The sequence below is a fragment of the Anas platyrhynchos genome, chromosome 9, assembly GCF_047663525.1.
Source record: "Anas platyrhynchos isolate ZD024472 breed Pekin duck chromosome 9, IASCAAS_PekinDuck_T2T, whole genome shotgun sequence".
In the NCBI taxonomy this organism is placed as follows: Eukaryota; Metazoa; Chordata; class Aves; order Anseriformes; family Anatidae; genus Anas; species Anas platyrhynchos.
In genome coordinates this window covers 2,133,194-2,151,246 of record NC_092595.1, presented here as the reverse complement: position 1 = coordinate 2,151,246, position 18,053 = coordinate 2,133,194, and the positions used below count along the sequence as shown (strand labels likewise).

General features: G+C 55.0%; 1 protein-coding gene across 3 annotated transcripts in view; it reads right to left on the bottom strand.

Moving 5' to 3' along the window:
• SCHIP1 (schwannomin interacting protein 1) overlaps positions 1-18,053 on the bottom strand; it is a 138,309-nt gene that overhangs the window by 26,132 nt on the left and 94,124 nt on the right. The window contains exons 1-2 of one of the 3 annotated variants that reach the window (XM_027464718.3): positions 17,203-17,740; positions 5,065-5,667 (exon numbers count right to left, since the gene is read on the bottom strand). In XM_027464718.3, coding sequence (XP_027320519.1) covers positions 5,065-5,667; positions 17,203-17,208 — 609 coding nt within the window. In that variant the 5' untranslated portion in view covers positions 17,209-17,740. Of the gene's footprint in view, positions 1-5,064; positions 5,668-11,076; positions 11,302-17,202; positions 17,741-18,053 lie in introns of those variants that run through there. The other 2 variants (XM_027464717.3, XM_027464715.3) reach the window with 2 other exon arrangements.

Sequence of the window (18,053 nt, the reverse complement as noted above, 5' to 3'; positions counted from 1 at the left end):
CCTCAGCAGGGGATGGGCGCTGGCCTCCCTGCCCCGCACCAGGCCTGGCCTTCTGCTGGCAGCCTCCAGCCCTCGCCCTCCTTCCAGTTTGGGCACAAACTTTGGAAAACAAGCGAGGAGGCTGCAGCGGGATGGGTGCTGGATCACAGGAAGGGCAGAGGCCGCCCTGTGCCCTGTGCCCAGTGCCCTACCCATGCAGCTCCCACAGCCTCTGCTGGCTCAGACATCGGCCCTCCCGCTCACCATGGTTATTTAATTCCCTTTTGCCATGTTCCCACACAAGTCTGAGGGGCTGGTGGGCTCTGTATTTGTATTCCTGAGCCTTGGGCTCAAGGCTTTGTCAGCAGTGGCCCTGGCAATGAGGCCTGGCCTGCAGCTCGCCTGGCTTTGGAGCACTCCTCCGCAGATCCAAAACGTGTTTTGAGTTGCACTGAATAAATACTTGGTCTTTATATGCCTGTTAATAACACTCCGCCTATAATTCTCTCTTCCCATACACCATGATTACACACGCACCAGCCCCGGGTAAGCACCAGCCCTGCAGTAACTTTGTCCTTCAGCAGTAAAATAACGGGTTTTGCACAGCACAGCCCAATTCCGAGAGCTGAAAGCTGCTAACCTGTTCCCTTAGCACACCCAATATGCAAGAAAAAAGATGCCTAAGTACATAATTATTATCCTATCAAGTGTTCCTACTGCCTGCTGCTGTTTCAACCCCAGGTACCACTTCTGTGTAAGTGGAAATCCAGGGCAGTGATGGAGGTGCTGGAGGGCAGGGGACGCGGCTCCTGCGGCAGAATGGCTCCGTCTCGGGGTTACGTTGGCAAAACCCCCTAAGGCAATCCAGATTTTGACTTGCATGAAAGCTGACTTCTCTCTTTAGAAACCTTCAGCGTTTGCTACTTATACCAAATACCCCAAATATGCTTAAAACATACTCGTCGACCTTACAACAGGCAGTATCACGAAGGGCACTCTTCAGCATCGCACACAAGCACATGGCAGAGGGTTTGCTGCTGCCTTCGCTGCTGTCAGCATTTCAATCACCCCGCTCCTCAGCTCATTTTGATGATTTCTGCATAACGTATAAAGCAGTCACTTACCAAACGGATGGGGAGCAATGCCAGTTTGCTGTTGTCCATAACACAGTAGTTACCATAATATTAATACTCAGATAAAGGAGAATCATTCATCAAAAAGAAATCCGCATGCTGTCACCCCATGTATTTAGCACTTTCTCTAATGAAAGTCTTTGCGGCAGCGATGGAGACGGAGTTTCTGCCCAGGATTATTAATTGTGGTCATTTTGCCCGGACGGGTCTCACGAGCAGCACATATACATCTCCCCCGTCCATGTAATTACCGACGCTGCTCACGAAACAAGCCCTTCAGAGTACCTGCAGCTGTTTCCTTAGCTTAATGACATGGCACGCTTTGGCAGAACCATTAATATCTTGCCAGCCTCACCTAACCTTTGAGCTGGGTGGAAGGCGGCCAAAGTACGCTGCCGGTTGGATGCGGAGGCGGCCGCCACGCGCAGCCTCGCTGCGGCACGTCACCCCGCGGGGACACCGCACACGGCCAGCCTGCTGCCTGGCCGAGCTACACCTCTGTCTGAAGGGTGTGCCTGCCTCGTCAGCTGGGCCCTGAAACAAATGGGCTGACCCCGGAGCACCTCTCTCACCCAAACAGTCATGTTCCTCTCTCCAGTCGCCATTGGAGTTAAATGGTCAAAGCTGGTAAATGGAAGAGCCCCGATACGACTGCTGTCAGGTGGGGACAGGAGGTCTGGCAGTGCTCCTACAGCGCAGGAATGACAGAAATGCAATTTCTTGCAAGCCACAAGTTTGATTTTGAAAATGAGTGTGTCAGAAGTTAAGGCGCTGACAGTTCTCGTCGGGGGAAGATGCCTGCCGGGCATCGCAGCCCTGCCGGTTGCTCCCTGCTCTCAGCCAGCATCGCACGTCACCGAGGGACGGAGAGCCTAACACTTTAAGTGAGCTCCATCAAGCAGCTCTTACTTATTTTAAGTGAGAAGAAACCACTGCCAATCTCGCCAAGCAAACATTTGCTCCCTAAATGCCGGCGATGAAGCACGCAGGCAGCACAGAGCTCTGCAGCGAGCAGCACCGCGGCTCCCGTTTGACCCCAGCCCGTGACCGACAGCCAGACACTCCACCAGAGCCAGACCCTGCCCTGGCCAACTATTAAATCATTTCAAGATTTAATCCTGGACCATGATATATACTTTGAATTCGTCTCCATGGGCAGCAGGCCACGGTTAACCGCTCCTTGGAGCGGAGCAGGAGCACTGCGCCCATCTCCTCTAAATCACGCCAGCCTGGAGAGCCAAGTGATTCAGAAGGAAACAAATTTAACTTCCCAACGCAGCGAGCATGTTCTGCAGAAAGCAGGAGCCCACACGCCCGAGGGCGAGGTACAAGCCTGGGCAGACCGTGCTGAGGCACGACGTGTTATATATACTGCCAAAGGTACCGGGTATCTGGCATCTGTCTGTCTCGGCAGTGTACGTAGGAACACGCCAGCGATGAGAAGGGAAAATACAGACTCTGACACACTCCCACCCGTGCACAAGTCCTGGAGGCTGCAGGGACAAGCTTTTATCCCCACTGCCTGCAAGGAGCCTGTCTGTGGGCAGCACCATTCGCTCGGCAGGGCCATGCAGCTCCAGGTCACCTCAGCGCTGAAGCCCCGTTAAGGAGACAAGCTGGCCGAGCCACCTCCTGCCTTGCGAGGGCTTTTTTAATTGACTGCAGAACGTGCAGATATTATTTTTTCAGAAAACACACGCCATTGATTGTAATTACCATCCTCGGAGATGCAATGGGAAGAAAATGAAAGCCATTAATGCTGATTTTGACTTCATTAGAAGCAGCAGTGGAACTGCGAGCACGAGGCATTGCTTCCTGCGCACCTCCGCAGCCCCGAAGAGCCATAAATCTTGGCAAGGCACCTTTGTGACTGCTTCTGATACGGGCAGGAGGTGGGCAGGGAGAGAAACCCCGGCAGTGGGCTTCCTGCAGCCACCTGATGAGGTCGGTCTGAGCGTATCACCAACCTTTAATCCCCTTTGAGAACTGATGGGATTTCTCCTCCAGCACACGCAGCTAATGCAGCGTGACCCGGCACATCAGACCAGGCTTGTAGATGGCCTGAACACGGCTGCGGGGCCCATCCCAAAAGAAACCATCCCCTGGGAAGCCAGGAAGGATGCACATCCACACGGCCCAGCTGTAGCAAGGCGCCGCGAGCTCCACCCGGCCTTCCTTCCCTTCCACCTCGCCTGGCTAGGGACGGGAAATGCTCACCCTTTGTAACGGAATTGGTATCTTTCAAGTGCTTCTTTTTAAAGTCTCATTCTCAAAAACATCACAAAGGAGACACAGCAGAGCTGTGAAGCTGAGAAGTGCAGCCTGCCACCCTCCCCAGCACTCCGCAACAACCGCACGTCCAACGGTGGCACAGCAGGACCAGGCTGCAGCAGGGCACAGCCTCCCCGCAAAGCACCATGAAACCCAAGGAGAGGTAACCACCCGCAGAGAAACAACTCCTCTCCAGTTTCACACTTGCTCAGGATTTTGTTTTTCTCAATAAAACATCCACACTGGGCTCCTGTTAACATATACCAGCCGAAGACACGCTTCCACTCCCAGCAGCAGCAGTTCCCCACCTCGTCCCCGTTGACGAGATCATTCCGTAGTACACCAAGCAAGGCCTTCGCACTGAAATTTCTCTTTTTTCCCTTTTTCAAACATATTCGTCTCACAGTTGGAGCCAACCAGCCCATCGTCTTACTGCCTAGGTTCACCTCGCGGTTTCCATGCTGACAAACGCTGCGGTTTCCAGCAGGCCAGACAGCGTTTTGTTATAAATAGCGAGATGCCGAACCTTAGGAAAATGTCAGGGTCACGAATGAAAACAAACTATCAGAAAGATTTTCTCTTCAAGCTGATTGCAGCGAGCCTTTAAGGCATTGCATCCCTCTGTCCCAGTGTCACCTCTGACATCTGCTGTCACTCCAAACCCGTGCCATGGGAGGTCTGTGGGACTAGGAGGTGCCACCCGGCCACGTGTCCCTCCCCAGCAGGGCCTGAGAGGACTTTGGTGGAGACAAAATGCACCTCTCCCATGGGGAAATCGGAGCAGCAGAGCTTGGATTCCTCCTCCTCCCATTCTGGGTGAGGGTGGATCCCAGTCCTGCAGCCTCCAGGAGCATCCCAGGCTCCTGTGGGACAGGAGCGTGCCCAGACAGAGGGGAGCAAGACCATCCCAGCACCACAACCCACACGAGCTGTTGTTCTTGGAGCTCCAAGAACTCTGTTTGGGGTTTGGGTGGAAGACCAAGGACAGGGGGGTTTCCACCTGGGCTGCAGGCAGGGAAGGAGACCTTCTGTGGGCACAGCGCCGGGTGCTGGGCCCAACGGCACGGCCACACACCCTGGCTCGGTGGGGTGAGCCCAGGCAAAGCTTTAGGGGCGAGATTCCTTAGGTGAGACCTCACCTCGCAAAGCGTAACCGGAGGCAAAGAGTTTCCAGCAGCGCTGCTGCTTCCGGCAGCCGGGGCAGCAGGAGTTTATCTGATAGCGCTGCAGAGGAAAGCCTCGGAGCCACAAGAAAAGCACTTTTTTTTTTTTTTTTTTTTTAAAGAAAAAATAAAGCTGCATGAATGGCAGGAATGAAGGCGGTTACCTGTCTAGGCTCCTCTGAGCACCGAGGCCACCCCATTCAGCCCTGGAAGGAGAGCCCCGCACGGCAGCTCTCCTTCTGCTTCGGGAGATCATTCATCCCTGCCAGCACCCGCCCGCATTTTTCAGCAATTAGTGGCCAGGGGAAACCCCCCCCAGCTCTCGGGGGCCAGATGACTGCACAGGATGCCCGGGGACCGAGGCAACCCCGGCGGAACCGAGCCCAGGCTGCGGGGCGTGGGCGCCGGGGCTCGCTCCCAGCTCCCCGCTGCCACCGCGGCCGCGGGGGGGGGGGGGCTTCTCGTCGGCTCCCCCAAACCCCCCCAAACCCTCCCCCAGACCCCCGAGCCCCACTCACCGAAGCGGGGTTCGCCCGCTGCCCCCTCTCCTGCTCCCGGCACTGCAGCCCCGCCAGGTGCCTCTCCAGGGCCGCCCAGTCCATGGCCGGGGGCTGCGGGTCCCGGGGGGGTTGCGCCCCGTTCCCCCGGAGCCCCCCGGAGCCTTTCCGAGCCCCCCGGCGCCCCCCTCCCGGCCCCGCCGCTCCCCCCCCGGCTCCCCCCCGTTGCTGCTGGGGGGGGGGAAGCGGCGGGGGGCGCTGGTGCGGCCGCGGCCGGGGGGCTCCGGGCTGGGGGGCGCCGGGGGGGGGGCGCTTCAAGGAGCCGGGGGAGCCGCTGCGGGGAGCGGGCGAGGAGCGGCGGAGGGCATCGGCGGAGCGGCAGGGAGGCGGCGGGGAGGGCAGGGAGCCCCCGTCCTCCTCCTCTTCTTCTTCCTCTTCTTCTTCCTCCTCCTCCTCCTCCTCTTCCTCCTCCTCCGAGTCGCCCAGCGCCGCCAGGTCCAGGCTGCTGGGGGACGGCGAGGACTTGCAGTCGGAGCACGGCGTCACTTTGCTCGAGTTGGACTCGGAGCTGGAGCGGCTGCTGCCGGCGTCGCTCCCTAAATCCATGCCATCCTCGCGGGGGTCCTGCCGGGGGAGAAGCGAGAGGCTCCGCGTCAGGGATGCCCGGCCCCGACCCGAGACCACCGGGGTGGGGTGGGGGGAGAAGGAAAGAAGCCGGGATTTGTTTTTTTTTTTTTTTTTTTTTTTTTTTTTGGGAGGGGGGGGGGGAGGCTGCCCCCGAGCACCGGAGCCTCCGCCGAGCCGCCCCGACGCCGCCGCGGGGCGGCCGGGAGGCGGCGCCGGCCCCGCGATCGCAGCGCCCCCGGCGGCTGCCGGGCCCCGAGGGCGGCCGGTGGGGAGGGGGGTGAGGGAGGAGGACAGGAGCTTTCTTCCCCCTCCCCTTTTAAAAAAACAGCTCGAGGGGCCTCTAAACAGCCCTGCTCCAAAAGCAGGATCCTCCCCGTGTACGTTCGGGGGGGCTGAAGGGGTGTCCCACCCGCAGGTGCCCCCATCCCCATCCCGAAATCGGCTCCGGGGAGCTGCATCCTGCCGGGTGCTGGATGACAGAGACACCAAACTTCTCACAGCCACAGGGGCTGGTGCAGGGAGAACCGGCAGCCCGCCTTAATCACGGTTTCAGTTCTAAAATTCGGTCATTCAATTGCATTTGGAGTTTGTTTTTTGACAGAAGGATGGGGACCTAAGTGAGACGCACATCCCTATGGCTGCACGGGGTTTTAAAATGCCACCCTGCGTGGGATTGGGAAGGTAGCGCCTGACACCGATGCGTCTGACATGGGACAGACAAACAGGGCCAGGGTGGATGTTTGGCTTGGCAGAGCTGGTGGCAGTGCCCGCAGCTCCCTGTGCCAGCTCCGCGTGCCCTGCTCGCACACGGGGGGCCTGGCACGGCCCTGCTGGTTCTTCTAAGCACCATAAAGGGAAGAGGGGAAGCAGGAGAACATCTGCAGCTGCTTAAGTCCCGTGACTTTTGAACTTGCTGTGCAGCTTCTCATCCCCAGCAGATGACAAACCTCTCCCGGAGCAGCCGGGGGAGGCGTTGGGCGATTGCCTTGCACAAAGCGGGGCCAACGCGGAGGTCCCAGGAGCATCGCCCACAGGCTGGTCCCAGAGCTTGCACTGACTGGGATTGTATGGCCAATTTTGGGGTCCTGTTGTTCTCCCATCCCTCTGGTGACAGGGGACAAGTGACACAGAGGTCCCAGAAATAGACACCGGCTGTGACAAACCTACCCCGTGAGCTCTTCTGGGCAGACGGAAACACCTGCACCTGGTGGTGTGGGAGATCCTGGGTCCCAGACACAGCTCAGTGACCAGTGAAAGCTTGGTCACAAAGACAGGATCTCTCTGGACATCACCAGGTGCTATCCAGGCTCCAGCATGGAGTAAATCCTGGCACACTCCAGCTAACCGAGAGCAGCCGTGGCCGGGGCTGCTTCCCCCATCCCACCCCATCCTGCTTCCCTGCCCTGGCTGCTGGCACCTGCCATGGGACCCATAAAATCAGTGACTGTGCAAAGTGCACTAGTAAAAATAATCCCAGTGAATGGCAGGAGGGAGCAAGAGTTAAGCCTCCATCCTGGAAATGGATCGCAGTGCAAAAATCTGTCCCAGTTGCACAGCTCTGTGGCTGGGGGGGGGGTGTGTTTGACATATTTTGTGGGGCGTATTTCTGTATTTGAGCGTATTTCTGTATTGCAAGGCGGGGGAGCAGCCTGATCGGTTCCAGTCTGGTAGTCACAGGCTGCGGAAAGCTTTATTTATAGGATCTCACGGCGCGCGTGATTGATTAGGAAGATTTCTTTCCTGCGACAAGTGTAAGGCTAACATCGTGTGGAAGAGGAGGGAGCTCCCCTGCTGCGAGGCACACTGACTTCTTGGGGCACTGCCTGTCCAGGCAGGACTCTGTGGATGCTCACAGTCCTTTCTGTGGTCACCTGAGTTACCTTTGCACTTCCAATGAATTCAGGTTTCATGCCAAAAAGTCACCACAGGCACAGCAATGTAAGGTTAACACCTCCAGCAGCCACTGGAGCGTCCCAGGGACACCAAGCCCTTGGTAGAACCCCAGGTGTCTCATTCTAAATGAAACCAGCTAAGTATGGGTGAAAAAAAAAAAAATTAAAAAAAAAAAAGAGAGGAAGACGTGTCCAGTACCTGAAGAAAAGCAGCCCCTGACAAAATGGGGTCTCACCCTTTGGCTTACAGGGAACAGTTCCTTGTCCCCCGTCCCTGCCAACCCACAACCGGGCCTTCCTTCAAGCATGGGCATTCCCTCATTAGGTTAATCAGAACACATGTGCCTGATGATTGTCTAAGTTTCTCTTTTTTTAATTATTTTTTTTTCACTTTCTCTGCAGACAGATGCAGTTGTTTTACCCTTGTAAAGTAGGCCCTCTGCATTCCTAATTACAGATGGGGGCTATATTTCCACTTGACCCTTCAGAAGAAGCTGGTTATTGTTATTCACAACACACATGTAATTTCTTCTCCTTTACAAGCCTACATCAAATAAGTTGCTTCTCCAAAGCGATGAACGGCTTGAAATTCCTATGAATTTTAAGGGGTGGAGGGTGTGAACACAAGCCCTTGTAGATGAAAGAATGTGCTTTACAGTTATTTTATTCAGTGTAAAGGAGGTTTTAATACAAACAAGGCTGGTTGAGTTGATTCTGAAACAGAAATATATCACAAAAATAGAGTCCTTACTACTTCCCCTGAATGAATGCAGGGCCAATTTAAAAGGCAGCTTGCTTATTATCATAAGCTATTAAATTTACTTCATTTTTACCATTTTGGCACTATTCTTTCTCACGCTAACCTGCAGAAGCTGTTAGGGAGGGGAAGGAGGGAGGCAGGGACAGCGAAGGCCCAGGCAGCCCCTTGGGGCCTGTACGCCCAGACCCAGAGGCAGGAACGGCTTGGCAGCAGCTCTTTCTTTCACCTCAGCACTCCTGTCCCCTCCTAAAGCCCCCAAATATTTACCTGACATCTTAACCCAATGCTTTTGGATTGTGATTGCCTTAAATTTGGGCAGGGGCAGAGTTGCCCCTTGTTACCATGCAGGTGGGGCCTTGCCAGGGAAATGGCGCTGCCCTGCCCTGACAGGAAGGCCCCGCTTCCTCTGAGCACCAGCCATTTCTGTATTTCCTTTCAAGAAAAAGGAAAAGGACCGCCCGGAGAGCAGTCCTGGTCGTTCCTTAAAACCCATCCAACTTCCAGCTCTGATGGAAAGCCAAGTGGCACTGTCCCACCCCTCCGGCCCCTTCCCACGGCTTGTTTGCACCGTTTCTGAGGGAAAAGCACCATGCTTGGTGCGCCGGGAGGAGCAGGCAGATACCATGGTGACAGACACCTTCCAGTACTGCGAAATCAAACAGGAACTCAGAAATCTGTGTTTTAAGGCCAAATTATATATAGGAGCAGCACATGCTTGACATCTGCTGCTGTTTCCTATTAGTGTCGTTTGCTTGATTAATCCCCCGCAGCCCGCCCAGCACAGGGAGGTACCGCTCGGGCTCTCTTTGAGGGATTCAGCAAACTCCTGCACAGGCCAGCCCTGTAGGACCTCCTGAGGAGGACAAACCTCACCGAGGTCTCACCACCAGCTAACAGGATTTAGGGCTTCATCCCGTGTACTGCAGGGCTCCCAGCCCCGTGCCTGGTGGTGTCAGGCGCTGTCTTTTTTGTGCAGGGGGTGCTCAGTCCCAGCTATGGCCGAGCTGGCAGCTCCAGATGCTTTCCACAGACATCAGAGCAGGCATGGGAATGGAAAAGGTCAAAATTAAGGCTGTATGCTGCTGGGAAAGGAACATATCGCTCACATTGATGTGATGGCTGCAACACATCTCCGGGTACATCCAGGAGAGAGGTGCCCTGCCCTCTGTCAGCTGCTTGTGACCCCTCACACCTTCATGAACTTTCAGGAGCTCGAGCAGCCAAATGCCCTTGCATGCTGCTGACTCACCTCACCTGGTATAAGGTTACATTGCATTTGGTTTTTCAGACTTTTTTTTTCCCTGTTTTACTACTGCTTATTCAATCGCCAAAGGCCACCTGCTCTAGAAACCACCAATACCAGCCTGCAGTCGGCTGAGCCCTACCACGTGCCACAGCCCCGATGATTTTGCTCGTCGAGGAGCACAGGGTTGCTGCATTACTTCACATTTCCTGGGCAGCCCCATGCCTTCCTGCAGCTCTGGTAACCACCCACCCACCTGCTCACAACACTGAAGCACAAAATATTGCCATTCCCACTTAAAAATGAACAGCATGTGGCATGGCACATGCCAGGCAAAGGACAGAGGCAATGCACGGGGCACCTTGCTCCTGTGGCTGCAGGAAGCACTCGGGGATGTTTCCATCCAGGTTGGCAGGTTTAAACATTTAAATTTAGCAAATTAATCCTTTGCTTAATTTAGAGCAGGGATAAGGAGGGAGGGTTAACAAAGAGGAGGAAATCACACCCGGCAGCTAGAGCCTAAGTGACTGCGGTCTTATTACAGCTCCTCTGCCGGCAGGAGGAGAGGTGGAGGGGAGGGAGAGCACAGAGCTGGCTCCGCAGGCACCACCAGGCTGGTGGTACAGCCACACAACAGGCCCACAGAGAGTGTAAAAAATGGTGCCCAAGTGGTTTCCCTCTAAATAATGAGCTGCAGGCAGGAGGGTGAGCCAAAGGCCAACTGCAGATTGATCAGGAAGATTTTTAAAGAGCCTCTCTTAAGTTTCTTATTTGACTTCTTTCTTATGCATCCCTGGCCAAGCCCAGTGGCAAATTCCCCTTCTCCCCTTTGGGGAATTCTCAAAAAGATAATGGTGGGGAAGGAAATAAAAAGGCACAGCTCTGTTTTCAGAAGCACCTACTGCACCTCCCTGCTCCCGGTGGGTTATGAAGGAGGGAACGAGGGAGGAACAAATCCCCTTCAATTAAAATTACTTCTTGGCCATTTTAATAGGGCAGAAGAGAAAACTGCTGAAACCCCTGAGACTTGTCATTCAGGACGCCAAAGCGGCCAGTCACGATGACTAATTTTATTCCCAGCCAGTGGGAAATGTGCTGATACACACACCAGAGGTTTTATCACCGCTTCGGCAAGGCAGGGATTACCACCTGAATACAGTCAAAGTGAAATTATGCTGAAATCAGTAGAAAGCAAATACAGCATTAAAGGCAATTACCAAAAAAAATACCCTTCAAGGACTAAATGGGCTGCAATTACCTTATTAGCAGCCCAGTAGCAGTGCTGCCTCCAGAGTGCTCTGCTTGTGCCCATTCCTCTGCAGGCAAGGAGCGTGGCTCTGCTGCCCCCTTCCCCTTCATCCTTTGGTGTGATGCCCACCTCCCACTGCCCACTCCAGCCCTGCCCATCGCCTGGAGGTGACACCCCGTGACACCGCCACTGTCCCCAGGGCTGGCACACAGCACCTGGAGGCCCGGGGAGCCGGGATGGGTGATGCAGATGTGCCTGATACCTTGGAAAACATGATCTCTCCTCTTCCTCCTCCTCTTCCTCCTCATGCAACGGAGCCAGGACTGTGCCCGCTGTCACATATTTTTCCAGCAAGGACACACTGCCAGGGTTAATGGAAACTCGGTGAGGTTGTGAATTCCCCTTTCCTCCGTTTTAATTCCTGCTGGGGCTGTTTCCCCCGGTCTGGGCAGTCACAAGGAGCCAGCAGAGCACTCAGAGCAAATGCACTCGGTAAGCACAAAGCGAGGTCAGGAGGGATCCCCCTTATCTCTGCAAGGACCTCTGGAATTCGGTGTAATCACCAAGGCCATGGAAAAAAAATGCCATTTCCTAAACTGGTTTCACAGGCACGTTGGTAAGGAATGCAGCTGAGGAAATAGCTGAAATAGTTCTGCATGACTCCACAGCAGCACCGCCACATCTTGATATTTCTGGAGTCGCCCTAAACCTATTAACTCACGAATCCCAGCATGCGCGGAGGAGGTTACTTAGTGCCGAAGGTCAGCGCTGTGACAAAACCCACCCTGCCCTGCTCCTCTCTGCGCATGGGGAGCAGAGGGCAGGGGAACGGGGAGGAATCGGCCCCTTAATGATGTGTGGGCGAGGAGCTGAGGCTGCTGCCTCCATCAGCTCTGCTGGTCACGGAGGTCACAAAGCTGGGGGCTGGTGGCATTGCGGAGGAGAGGGAGGACAGTGCTCAGGTCCCTCAGCTGCCTCCAGCCCAGCTGGCTAAGCTCAAGGACACAACGTTGGGAGCAGGAGCCAGCACCTGGGAATTTCTTCTGAGGTGTCCTTCTGGCTGACGGGAGGTTGCACACCTCGGGCAGAACCAGGCGAGATGCTTGGAGAACTCACCCACTGTTGGATGCAGGCCACAGTTCAAGGAAAAAAAAAAAAAGTTTAGGATATTCCCGAGGCTGTCAGGCACTGCTGTGAGCTCGGCCCAGGGAGCACCCCTGCTCTGAACCCACCACCGCTGCCGATTCCCAGCGTGCGGCCAATGGCAGTTACTTTTTGTTACTCCTTTGCCTCCACGTCTTTACACACCGGCGTACATTTCGATGCAGTTCAGGTTCACAGGGGCACAGCCTGCTGCTTTGCTTTCCTCTGATGATTTATGATGTGCTTCGTGCAGCCTGCTGGAGCAGCGCGTGGGCACGGCAGCTCCACGGGCAGCCCGAGCTGTTCCTTGCAGCGCCTGCCTGGAGCCCACTGCCCTCAAACAGCTTTCCAAAATCTATGGGACAGCTCAAAACCTCTCCCTCCTTCATCCCGGGGGTCCCAGGGGACTAATAACCACCCTGCAAATGCAACAGTGCCACGCCAGCCTTATCTACCATCGGCGTGCAGCTGCCCGCAGGCTGCCTGCCAGCCTTGGACCTGCCGGGGACTGCAGAGCGTAACGAAGAGCCAAGGGCCAGGGACAGCTGATTTACCACATTAGGAATCCGCTCAGCCCTCTCCGGGAAGTATTTTGTTACCAATCTGTATTCCAAATAAGGAACAAAACTTCAAAAAAGCCAAAAAAAACCCCACCATCATGGTACAAAAAAAAAAAAAAAAAAAACAACAAGGAAAATAAAATATGTAACTACAGCACATGTAGCTGCGAGGAAACAAAACCTCTTCCCTGATGATGAATTATACTTTGCTTGCAACAGATGCAGCTCTTTATATTTGTTTTCTGCATAAATCTACATATTAGCCTGAAAGCAACTGTATGTGCTTTGTCTTGCCTTGGTTACATCAGTCACTGCTCTTTTTAGCTGATTGCCTTCGAGTGCTGGGCTGGGGCCTCCAAGTGCAGCTTCACTCCTGAAAATGGTCCTGCTTTGGAGCTTTTCCAGCACCAAAAGTGCCTGGTGCTTCTGCAGAGGCTGTGCCATGCCATGGTGTGCCATGCCGTGCTGAGCTCTGTGTGCCTGGAGCTGCCTCCCTGCTGTGCAGGTGTGGGAATGGCCAAGGTCTGCCTCTGCGATGTCCTTTACTCCCCATCTATAATTTATCACCGTTGTTTAATAATTTGTAGCCCTTGGAAACTCCTGCCGCATCCCCGAGCCTGTTGCAGGTGGCAGTGAACAAACAGGGGGTGAACGTCCCCATTCCAGCCCCAAAACCCTCACCCAGAAACATGCAGCGTGAGGCTGCAGGGACACGGGGACACTGCTGGGGATCCTCCGCCTGCTCCCCAGCCCGGGACAAGCAGTGCCCAAAGACACAGTGCCCAAAGACACAGTGCCCAGGAGCATCCCTGTCGGTGCAGGGCAGCTGGAGGGGGTGGCAGCAGTCCTCCCCGCCGGGTGCCCATGCCACAAGGGAGGCAGCAGCGGGAGCGTGGCAGGGGCCGGATTTTCTCTGCAGCCTCCTGGAAAAGGGAAAAGTGCAGGTACCAAATATAATTACGTTATTGAACAGTGAGCACATTTTTTTCAGCTTTTCATAATCTCATTTAGTGCTATTGGGGTCAAGTGAAATTATTGTTAATTGTTTTTACGAAACACGTCTGATGAATTTGTTTTTCTCTGTAGGATCTAACTCTCGGGGAGAATCATTTTCCTCTCCTCAAGAAGCCTTACTTAACATCCGCGTGCTCCAAATTGAAGTGACGAAGCAAGCAAACAATTACTGCAGCACCTCGTTAACGGGAGCAGACTCATCCTAAAGCCATACCCTGGGAGAAAAGCCCTTCTGGCTTCTCTGCTCTCCGGGACACCCCCTGTGCTCTCCAGGGGCACCGCACAGAGGCTGGGTGCTGCGGGCAGAGCCAGCTGCCACCTCTGTCCCCACAGCCTGAACTTCCGTGGCTTTCAGGGACTGAAAAATATGCTTTTATTAGTGGTGGTGGTGTTTTTTTTTTTTTCCACATGGCAAATCGGGAGTTGAAAAGACCTGCAGATCCGTGTCTGAGCTCTCTTGTTGCCCAAGCTGCGGGTCAGACGTGCACTCAAATCAGCGCACAAATGCCAGAGCAGGACGGCAAAAAATAGAAAGCAAATTGCCGTGACCTATTACCGCAGAGAAAAGGTCTATTTCTAATCCATGCGCTATTTCAACAGAGGTATTTCCAGCTAATCTCCGACAGTAACCCACTTAGGCAAAGCTTCATGTAAAAGCAGCATCACTGCCAGCTGCTGACTGCTCCTCAGCAGCAGCAGGACAGAGCAGCTCCCACCCAGGCTGTCACAGAGCACCAGCACGGCAAATATTTCATGGCTGAGTTAGTGGTGGGCATGGATAATATCCAGGATTTCGGGCTGCAGACCTGGCAGGGTGGGCGAGCAGATCCCCTCCAGCTCTAGGTAAAGCCTGGGACGAAGCCTGGTGGGATGCAGGGAGGACAAGCAGTGTTCAGGAGGGGCTGGCAGGGATGCGAGCCCCCAAACCCCTCGTGGTGAGCAGGCAGGACCACTGGCACCTGGAGAGCCCGGCTGCAAAGAGGATAACCATCAGCATAAGCTCCTGGCGTTCCCAGCCCTGAGCCTGCGAAGTGGTGGAGGAGGAAAGCTCGCAGAGTGATGGAGAGAGATGTCACCGCTGGCGGCGCCGCTCCCTGATCCAATTCCCAGCAAGGCTTCGAGCCGCAGACTGAAAAACGAGGCGGAGGATTTGGGCTCGGCAAGGCAGCAGTGCAGAGCAGCACGCGTGTGTGCAGCAAACACCTGGAGAAATATCAGAGGTGGTGGGCAGCTCTTGGTGGCCCGTGCCCAAAAATTTCAGGTGGTGCCACTGGGGTGACACCACGTCCAAGACGAGCAGCAGACAGGGTGCGGCTTCGTGCTCCCATGGGTGCTCCAAGACAACATCTCGAATAAACCAAGTACGCCTGTTTAAATGCCTTAATCATCAACACACCTGGTGTGGCAGCTCCGCTACAGGAGTGATAGATGGAAGCCAGCTCCTGGGAGCTCTGTTTGTTTCGCAGAAGCCTTGCGAGGCACAAACTCCATCCTCAGCTGTTCCCGAGCAGCAAGGTAGGCGGCTTGGGTATTTTTGACTGTGCTGCAAGAAAGCGGGGTATCAACACCCGCATTGCTCCGTGGTTAGTGCAGCTAGGGCACGAGGTCCCTGGCAGTGCTATAAAGCCTGGTCCTACCATCTCTGGAAGAAAATCCTGGAGCTGACTGCCATGGCCTACACAAAATGGGTACTGAGCAGGTAAAATAGAGCCGCAGGAGCGGGGAAGGCACTGAATGAGCCAAAGGAGGGAGGAAGCAGGGGGGACAGGGCTGCTGTGCTGTGCTCTGCCCCGCTGCTGACCCAGTGCTTGAGATTTTCCCACTGACACGGGAACCCAGCAGCACAGAAAGTGAGTAATCCTCTTAGCAGCCCCGCGCTGTGCTCCAATTAGCGCCAGCAGCTCAGCCTCGCTGGGGGTTTATTAATTACGGGAGGAAGCGGGGATTGAGGGAGCTTAGCGCATGGCTGCTGGGGCTGGGAGAAAGGAGGGGTCCTAAAATAACCCAGGGCCCTCAAATAACCCAGAGGAGAAAACGCCTTGGCAGCAGAACTGAGTCAGCACAGCTCCCAGCACCACTGCTTGTGCCGTCCCGCTCTCCTTCTGCCCCCAAATCTGAGTCCCTTCCCTGGTCATCGTGTACCACACCCTACAAAATACCCCCCAAGCGCTGCTTCTGCTCCATCAGGACATTTAAATTGGACGTGGCATTTTTCACGTCTCCAGCTTGGTATTTCTCAATGGTTTTCACACCATGGAAAGGCGAGAAGCTTCCCCCGGACATGCACAGGAGGAGCAGGGAGGAGCTGTGGGGTCTGTCCTCCTGCCCCGATCACAGCCCTGCAGCACCCACACCCCAGCTCCAGCCAGGGCAGCTCCCATCCCACCCCTGGCCCAGGCAGCGTAAGCATTTGCCTTCCTTAGGAAACTCATTAAGAAGTTTTAGCACACTTCACAGCTCTCCCATTTAACAGAGAAAGCCCATAAATACTGAGAGCATACTCAGGATAAAAGGCAGTGGTGAGGTTAAGCAGGGAATCGCTTTGGTAGGCACAAACGCCACTTTCTGCTGTGCTGCCAGACAAAATTGTGCACGTCTCCAAAGGGACACGGTGCTTAGAATAAATGGGAAGGTCGCTGGGAACTGCAGGCCGCCTCTTTGTGCGCCTCCCTTTTTCTGTTTTAAAGCAGCTTGGGAGAGAAGAAGCCACAAACAGCCAAGGGAGTGCGACTCTGCCCCCAGACAGACCTCACCGCATGGCTGGGACGTGCAGCCCCTCCGGGACACCGAAGGCAAAACTTCATTTTACATTTAAGAGCCCTTAGCATTGATACCCCGCTGAAAGGAGATGAATCACACCTTGAAGTCAAAACCTGTTGGAAGGAGACCCAGGTGGGGTGCCCGGCACCCCCAGTGCTTGCCTGGGAGCCCCCTTTCCTGGGCAGGACTCGTTGCTCAACCCCTCACCCCTTGGTTTCTCCTCTGCCCTCCCTTCTCCTTGCTTCCACTGACGTGCTGGGCACACGTGAGCCCACCACGCGTCGTGGGGCTCTCCCCTGGGCAGCCAAACCCCAGCGCTAACGGCGATGTGCTCCCCTCACACACGGGCAGGTTTGGTCTGCCCAAGCAGAATCCGTCACAATGAGGTACCCAAGCACCAAAAGGCTCCTGCGAGGCAGTGAGATGCCCAAAGGGTCTCCCTCACACTCACAAATGACCACAACTCAAAAGCTGAGCTGGAGGAATTTGCTGCACGCAGCCTCGGCTGCCAGACACGGAGGCTGGTTGCAGGCCGTGTGTCCTTGATGGACCCGTTATGAAATAAAGCCCATGTAAAATTTATCAGTAGACCAGATGAGGTTAAAAATATCACCTCAGGCTGAGTTAGGCTCTCCCTCGAGGCCCTGGCAGGTTTGCCTGAGTACATCTCTGTTGGAGCAGTGCCTTCACATGGGGCAAGGGCTTTTTGCACCCACACCCACTGTATAACAATCGGGCTCCTGTCCCGACTTTGCTGACCCCTCCCGGCTTACAGCGCTATTTGTAAGGCAGGGACCCAGGCATTCAGACCATTTGCACGTTATTTACAGGATTTGTCTCCCCAACTACATTTCTAGGAGAAGAGAAGGAGCAGCATGAGCGCAGAGGCATCTGCCACGCAGGGTACTCACGTGCATCTTCCAAAGCAGCCCTCCTCCTTCAAGCCATTTTCGGAGAAATCCCGGTCTCTCGCCGGCCGCCTACGGCATCGCTGCCTCCTCGCCCTGCCCGTTCCCGCGGGACCTGGGCTCCAAAGCAGCCCTTAATGCATTTGGCACCGAGATGCAGCCTTAACTCTTCCCAGCAGTTGTGGGGGGAATCCACGGTGAGCCCCCGCGGGGGCTTTGCTCCTCGGCAGCCTGCGGACGGAGGGAGCTCACTGGGCAGTGCCGGAGAGCACGAGCCGAGCCTCCCAAATCCAGCCCTGTTACGTTCACCGACCTTGCAAGGAAAATCCTGTCTCGTCTGAATTATTCATAATACTTTCTGTTCTGCCAGCCCCGGCATACGGTTTGAATCATTAATATGTCATGACTTTTCATCTTCTCGTCTTTTATCTTCTCTCCTCCACGACTCCCTTCTTTAAAAATAACGCAGCCGTGGGTATATTAATTAGCATTAATCTGATCCACCTAATAGAAAACCCGTCCCCGTCCCGATGCACGTCCTTCCTTGTGGGAAATACCACTTTAACAGCTCCGCGAGCAGGGACGGCGCTGGCTGGTTCTATCTAAAGCAGTGCAAAACATGTTTGGATTTCACTCTTTTGGCAGCACTTCCCGAGCCTGCAAGCCGCTCTGGTGATGGAAAGCAGGGTAGGCTTCCAGGAGAATAAAGGGAGGACAAGGTAGCTGTGCCGGGTGCTGCAGAGCAGCTTGGTTGCCTCCTTTTAAGCAGAGCTGGTGGCAAATCACAGACCCAACATTCAAAGGTGTGGAAAAGAGGGGTGGCAGGGCTGGCTGTGCTCCACAGGGGTGTCCCT